Source organism: Lagopus muta, chromosome 11 (assembly GCF_023343835.1).
Source record: "Lagopus muta isolate bLagMut1 chromosome 11, bLagMut1 primary, whole genome shotgun sequence".
NCBI lineage: Eukaryota > Metazoa > Chordata > Aves > Galliformes > Phasianidae > Lagopus > Lagopus muta.
The window spans coordinates 18,521,741-18,528,938 of NC_064443.1; the positions used below are offsets into that span (position 1 = coordinate 18,521,741).

Here is a 7,198-nt window from a genome sequence, read left to right on the forward strand (position 1 = left end):
GCCCCGCGCCGCGGGACGGCTCGGCCAGCACGGGAGCAGCCAAAGGGCTCCGGCAGCGGGGATTACCGACGCGTCGCGGCAGTGCCGGAGTGCGGGAGCCGGGTGCCGAGCTCCTGCCCCCCTCCACTCCGGGACGGCGGGGCAGCGCCCGAGGGGCGGCCGGGAAGCAACCAGGGCCGGGGCCACCCGGGGCCACGGGCTGGCAGCCCCGCCTCCCCCCCCGGCACGTTGCACGGCGGAGCGGGCGGGGGGAGGAAGGCCGCCGCTCGCCGACACGTGAGCCTCATGTGACGGCGATGGAGGGAGGGAGGGAGCGGGGGGGGGAGCCCGGCCAGACGTGCCGGGAGTCACAGGGTAACGCACGTCGCCGCCGTCCACCCACTCGGCCGCATTTAACCCGGCCCTCCGCCTCCCTCCGCTCCTCAGCCGGCGAGGCGGGGACGCGGCATGAGCTGCCCGCGCTGAGCTCCGCGCCGCTCCGCACCGCTCCGCTCCTCCCGGCTCCCGCGGCACCGCACCGCTCCGCGCCCCCATGGAGCGCATCCCCAGCGCGCAGCCCCCGCCCGTGTGCCTGGGCAAGCTGCCCGCCCTGGAGAGCGCCGATGTGCCGGGGTAAGGCTGCGGGGGGGACAGGACGAGAGGAGAGAGTTCCCCCGCCGCGGCCCCGGGGACAGGGGTAACCTCGCTGCTTTCGTTTCGCCCGTGCAGGCTGGACTTCGCGCACATGTACCAAGTGTACAAGCCCAGGAGGGGGTTAAAGAGGAGCGAGGACAGCAAGGTAACGGGGTGGGCGGTGCGGGGCGGGGGTCAGCGGTCGTCGTTGGGGGGGAGACAGGGAGCTGAGCTGTGGGGTGCTCCGGAGCTGGGGGAGGGGGCGTCCGCTCAGCGATAATTCGGGGGGAAATCAAAAAGAAAGGCTGCGTGCTGAGGGGTGGGGGGCGGAGAGAGCTCGTGAGTATTTGGGGTGGGGGGTGGGGGGCGCAAGGAAAAAAAAAAAAAAAGAAGAAAGAACCGAGGGTGGAATGCGGAGTGCGTATAGCGATTATTTGGGAAGGAGGGAAAAAAAAAAGAACGCGAAAAGGACGGAGGGTGGGTGCGGAGCGCTGACCCGCCGCTCCTTGCAGGACACCTACAAGCTGCCCCACAGGCTGATAGAGAAGAAGCGGCGCGATAGGATCAACGAGTGCATCGCCCAGCTCAAGGACCTGCTGCCCGAGCACCTCAAGCTGACGGTACGGGCACTCCGCGCACCGCTCCGGGGCTCCGGGCCCGGCCCTGCGCTGCGCTGAGCGCGCGGTGCCGGCGGGGGCAGCAGCGCTGAGGCGCAGAGCTCTGCTCGGGGCCGGCCGTCCCCAAATACCCCCGGGATAGGGGACCGGGGGCTGCCCCGCGGTGCTCTCTGTGTGTTCCGTGCATATTCCGGATATTTCTGTTCACAGGAAGCACGTCTTGTGCTTTCCCCAATTAGCAGCGCTGCCCCCCGACCCCCTTCCCCAATTCGCCCCCATCTCTGCCGTGGGAATGTCCCCCAGTGCCCGTCCCACCCCGCAGCTGTGTCCAACGCGCTGTGTGCTCTGCCTGCAGACCCTGGGCCACCTGGAGAAGGCGGTGGTGCTGGAGCTGACCCTGAAGCACGTGAAGGCTCTGACCGCGCTCATCGAGCAGCAGCAGCAGAAGATCCTGGCACTGCAGAGCGGGCTGCAGGCGGGTGCGTGAGTGCGCCGTGCGGGGCCTGGCGGGGCTGCGGGGACACTGCGTGGGGAAGGGGAGGCTGTGCCTCTGCCCTTTGACTGCTGTCGGTTTCTCTCGCTTGGCTCGTGGGCTCATGCAGAACAAGTGCAGCTCTCTGCAGGGTCAGTGCCAAGTGCGCCGTGCGGTCGCTTTAATTTTAAAGTGGATTTTAAATTGTTTTATTTAAAGCCCAGCTTTGCTGTGATGTCCTCTCCAAAGCTGTTCAGCTCTCTCCATTCATGACCACGAGCTTTGGATCCTAGTTCTGCTCTTTCCTTTTCCCCCAGAGCACACAAACGCCGCTATCTGTGTGCAGATCTCTGTGCCCTCTCACTCTGCAGGCAGAAGGGGCCTGGCACAGCAGCTGCTTGCTCCCTGTGCTTCCTCCTGCTGCTTGCACATGTGGCACTCACGTGGGTCTGATAAAGTCAGACTGAGTTTGGCTGGGCAGGTCCCACTGCCCTGCAGGGTCAGCACGGGGGGAGACCCGTTGGCACCGGGGGAACCTGTGGCACCAGGGGGGTCCTGCTGGGTCTGGGGTGCACTGGCTGCTTGCTCCCCAGTGGATGTGCCAGATGCAGTAAATGCAGAACTGAAAGATGAAGGGCATGGGTAGAAGTGAATGGAAGGATGTGAAAGGAGCAGGTTGGAATCTGGTGCATAAGTCGTGGGAACTCAGGTTGGCCACCGAGTTTGCTCTGCTGGCTGTGTCGTACCGAAAGTGTGCTGTCAGCCTGGAGGTGGTAATGAAAGTATTTGGCGTGCTGTTAATTTTTAATTTCTCCCTGTTAATGTTTCCTCAGGTGACCTGTCAGCGAGGAGCCTCGACTCCAGCCAAGAGATGTTCCGCTCCGGCTTCCAGCTGTGCGCCAAGGAGCTGCTGCAGTACGTGGCCAAGCACGACAACAAGGAGCTGAAGGCAGCGCAGCTGGTGGGGCACCTGCACCGCGTGGCGGCCGAGCTGCTGCCGGGCGGCCCCAAGGACATGAAGGAGAAGGCGGCGCCGGGGGGCAAAGCGGGCGAGGGGCGCGGGCAGAACTGCGTGCCCGTCATCCAAAGGACATTCGCTGCCTCCAGCGGGGAGCAGAGTGGCAGCGACACGGACACGGACAGCGGCTACGGGGGGGAGCTGGAGAAAAGCGACTCCAAACCGGAGCAGCCCTATTTCCCAAAGGATACCGAACTGAAATACGCCGTCCAGGAGAGGATCGGTTCCATCAAGCAAGAGAGCGAGGACCCTCCAGCCAAGAGGAGCAGGCTGGAGGTGCCCGATGACGACAGCCCCTTTGGCGGCGAGGTGATGGGCACTGCAGGTGGCTTCCTGCCCCCCCACGCCCACCAGCCCCCCTTGTGCCTGCCCTTCTACCTGATCCCACCGTCCGCCACCGCCTACCTGCCCATGCTGGAGAAGTGCTGGTACCCGGCCTCTGTCCCTGTGCTGTACCCTGGGCTGCCCACGCCCGCTGCCGCCGCGCTCACCGGCTTTGTGGGCCCCGACAAGCTGTCCCCCCCACTGCTGCTGCCCCAGAGACTGCCCTCCCCGGGGCCTGCCCGCTCCCCCATCGACTCCTCAGCCCTGCTGCAGGCGCTGAAGCAGATCCCCCCGTTGAACTTGGAAACCAAAGACTAAGCGCGACGTGGGTTTTGGTTTTTTTGTCTTTCTTTTTTTTTTTTTTTCCAGTTTGAGACCGTTTCACTTTTATGCATTGGCTGGAGGGAGGTGTGGGCCACGGCTCGCAGCGTGCAGGGAGCCACGTCCCTGTCCTCTGTGCCAGGGAGTGTGCGGGAGGATGAAGGAGGCACCCGGCTTGGCCGTGCAGAGCTGCTTCCAAAAGGACAAGAAAAGAGCTCAATGCTTTCCGCCCCCCTTCTCTGCACCCACAGAGCGGGTTGGCTCAGTCAGCTGCCGTATGTCAAAGCTGTGAAAAAATGCCCCGAGAGGCAGATGTGGGTCTGTAGGGTCTGGATGTCCCCAGTGGAAGGTATGGATGGCCCTGCTGCAGGGTACGGATGCCCTCTGTGGTACGTCGGGGGCTCTGAGCTGTAGGGTCTGAGTGATCCTGGTGGTACTTTGGGGGTTCTGAGCTGTAAGGTGTGGAGGTCCCCAATGGAGGGTCTGGATGTTCCCAGAGGAGGGTCTGGGTGTCCCCACGGTGCCTTGGGCTGTAAGGTCTGGCTGTCCCTGATGGTACTTCGGGGGCTCAGCGCTCCCAGCCTGGCCGTGCATAGTCAGTGGTTCAGGCAGACTAGGATTTCTCTCCACACCTTTGCTGATGAGTATTTTAATAAATAAAAGGTAGATGCTGCTTGGAGGCTTTACGTGGAGTACATCTAATGAATAACAAACCTGTGCCCCATCCTGTAACGAGCTGCTGGTGGAGGCTGAGCCTGGTCCTGCCAGGTGAGCGTGGCCCAGCTGTGCTCAACCCAGGTGAGGGTTTGGGCACGTCCCATAGATCCCAGCACCGCGGGGCCCATTGCTGCAGGTAAAGCCATGACACCGTGCCCAGTTTGGCTTCTCTTTTTTCCTTTTTTAAACAAACTTTTCCCTGTTTTGTGTTGTTTTTTTTTTCTTTGCACTGGTTTTGAGGACCGGTGTCCAGCACAACTCCGGTATGATTCCCATTTCACCTTCCTGTTGCCCCAGCTGTTGAGATGCACTATGCTTGATTGCAGATCGTGTTCTGACCTTTATTTTATTGGGTTGTTTGTTTTGTTTTGTTTTTTTTTTTTTTGGTATACAGTTGCCTTTATTTGTAAAATCCTGTTATAAATATATATATTATATAAATATATTAAAAGGTAAAGCGTTTCAGATGTCTATTATTTGTATAACTACTTGAGCATCAAAGAAGTGTGAAATATGAATGTATCTTTGTTTCTGGGTTGTCCTTTGTTTTTTTGAAGAGAAGAGCTTTGTTTTATTCTCTAGGGAGAGGTACAGTGTTTATATTTTGGAGCCTTCTTCAAGGTGGGATATTGTACATATTTTTATCTCGAGTAAATGTTAAGTAGTTGTTTAAAAATACTTAATAAAATAATTCTTTTCCTGTGGAAGATGGGGGTCAGCTTCTGTGCTTTCCAACAGCTCATCTGGGTCCCTCTGCAGGACCTGGGCTGGGGCAGGAGCAGGAATGAGCATGGGGATGGGGCTATTTCCCATGTGTCGGGGTGGTGCTGACTGATTTTGGGGATGCTCACTGGCTGCTGGATTGCTGGGGATGCTCACTGATTGATTTCAGGGATATTCACTGATCTCTTTCCCATCTGCACGTCTGGGCATCGCTCCTCTCACCACATCCAGCTCCAGGTGAACCTGCTCAAGCTGAGGTTTCTCCCCATCCCTTGGATCCCAACTGCTGCTGAGGACCAGCGGGTGGACCAGTGCCTCTCTCTGCTCACCGCACCCCCTCTGCTCCAGGGCTGGGATGCTGTTTCCCAAGGACCCAGGTATGGGGGAGCTCCTCCTGCCCTCATGGTGGGATGGGCTCAATCCCACTGCTCTGCTGCTGTGTGCCGCTCAAGTGCTGGATCTGGAATCATTCACCCCTTGCACACGGGCAGTACATGAGGGCCCTGCTGGGTGCTGGAGGTTTTTACAGTGTGGAAGACTTGCCAGATGTGGTGACAGCAAAGCACTGTGTGGGATGGGGCTGCTGCAGCCCTGGGACCCCGTTGTGGAACGCACACACGTGCCCATGCTGCACGGCACTGAGCAGCGCAGGGCTGCCCATGTGCATGGACTCAGGCGTTCCGTGCATCCCGGTGCTGGTGTTTGGTTTAATGAGCACTAAATATTGATCTCGCTGAAGGCAACCCCACGTAACCCCCTTTGGGGACGGCACGCAGCGCTCAGCACAGCCGCATTTCAGCTCCTCCACAGTCGCTGCGGCTGTGCCTCATCCCTGTGGTGCTCAGCCCGCTTCAGCCCCATCCCCATCCCCATCGCTTACTGGTGGGCACGTGCTGGGGGAACAGGCAGGAGGGCAGCGCAGTGGGGCACACGGGGTCCCTTCAGTGCCACCGCTGTGTGCCGTGGGATGGAACAGGGGTGTGTGATGGAGGGCAGGGACACGGGGTGACATGGCTGCAGGGGGATGGAGACGGGAATACGGGGACGTGGGGTGATGGTGGGGACGTGGGGTGACCCCAGCCCCTCCTCACCACCCCTGCCGTGCCGGGCGCCTCGCGTTCCCTGCCTTGTTTTCATGGTCTCACCCAGCTCTGACCTGCCTCAAATGTTGACACAATGTCACGTTTCCGACTGCAGCCTTTCATGTGCAGCCGGAGGCTAAATGCGGCGGCTGGTTCCTGGAAAAAGACGTGCCTGGCACCCTTTCAGCAGCAACCCGATCTCCATGCAGGCTTGGCACAGCAGCTGAATAACATGGCAATAACTCTTTCAGCAGCGTTTCAACCCATAAATAGGGCTTCCCGAGCAACCCCCTTGAAGGAAGGCGAGGAGGGAGACACGAGGATTATTTGTCCAAAAATAAAAAAAAAAGAAAGAAAGAAAAAACTCGAAGGAAAAGAAACCAGAGCGCAAGAAAAGTGAGCAGAAGGAAGCAGCCCCATCAGAAACAGATCAAAGGGAAGCAGGGAATGCTGCACAGGGTCCGGGGAGCAGGGGAGGGATTGCCTCAAAGGGAAAGCACTGCGTGGGGAGTTCTGCCACCTGGGCTCTGCTCTGTGCCCAGCTGGGTGGGAGCTCTGTGGGGACGACCCCCAGCCCTGCAGGATGCTGACATGTTGTGAGCTCCTCAGTATCTGTTGGGGAAGCTCCTGTGCAGGCCAAGGGTGTCTGCAGACATATCCAGAAGCCACTGATTTGCATTATGCATGGATCAGGGCCTAAAACAATTCCTAGTGATGCGCTTTTTTTTTCTTTTTGTTTCTTTCAGGACTCCATTTATGGTGACTTTTCAGGAACGGGCATCCCAGGGGCTCCCAGCTCCCCAGACTGCAGTAGGCACAGAGGGGGAGCACAGCCCTGGTGGGAGCAGTGCCCTCCCATGCTGCCCCCGCTCTCATCTCCCAGCGTGTAGCTGCAAGTGCCGCGTGTTTACAAACGCAGCATTGCAAGATCCCTTGAACTGTGTCCTAGTACAAAAGAGGCTTTGAAACAAGAACCACGTTGTCATGGCATGTTTCAGGCCAGCAGCACCAGACTGAACCAGATAATTGCTGTTTCTGCTTTAGCCGCTGCCTCGTGGGAGAAGGAGTAGGGTTGAGCAAGGCTGAGCCCTCGGTGTGGGGCTCAGGGATGGGGAGGATGGGGGTGGGGATGGGGTGCAATGGGCTCTTAGCACAACCATGGCGGGGTCTGTGAAACCAGGAAGGAAAGGTATGGGCACAGTGCGGTGTAAAAGGCAGCGGATTCCTGGAGCACTGCTGGTCCTTGGCACAGGTACAGAGCTCACATCGCTGCCTTTGCCTGAGGATGTGCACAAAGTGAATGGATGTGACT

General features: G+C 59.2%; 1 protein-coding gene across 1 annotated transcript; it reads left to right on the plus strand.

The window, feature by feature from the left end:
- The first annotated feature begins 309 nt into the window (after nt 1–309).
- Nucleotides 310–4,823, plus strand: BHLHE40 (basic helix-loop-helix family member e40). The gene is made up of 5 exons (XM_048957639.1): nt 310–612; nt 709–778; nt 1,125–1,232; nt 1,585–1,708; nt 2,535–4,823. Exons 1-5 carry the CDS (start codon nt 533–535, stop codon nt 3,359–3,361), a joined length of 1,209 nt encoding a protein of 402 aa, XP_048813596.1. The 5' UTR covers nt 310–532; the 3' UTR covers nt 3,362–4,823.
- Nucleotides 4,824–7,198: the final 2,375 nt, after the last annotated feature.

Bases quoted from the DNA above. Each gene is read 5' to 3' on its own strand.
- BHLHE40 (XM_048957639.1), top strand. From the start codon at position 533: ATGGAGCGCATCCCCAGCGCGCAGCCCCCGCCCGTGTGCCTGGGCAAG. The intron at 613-708 runs GTAAGGCTGCGG...TCGCCCGTGCAG, and splicing joins GAGAGCGCCGATGTGCCGGG to GCTGGACTTCGCGCACATGT. The intron at 1,709-2,534 runs GTGCGTGAGTGC...ATGTTTCCTCAG, and splicing joins GCAGAGCGGGCTGCAGGCGG to GTGACCTGTCAGCGAGGAGC.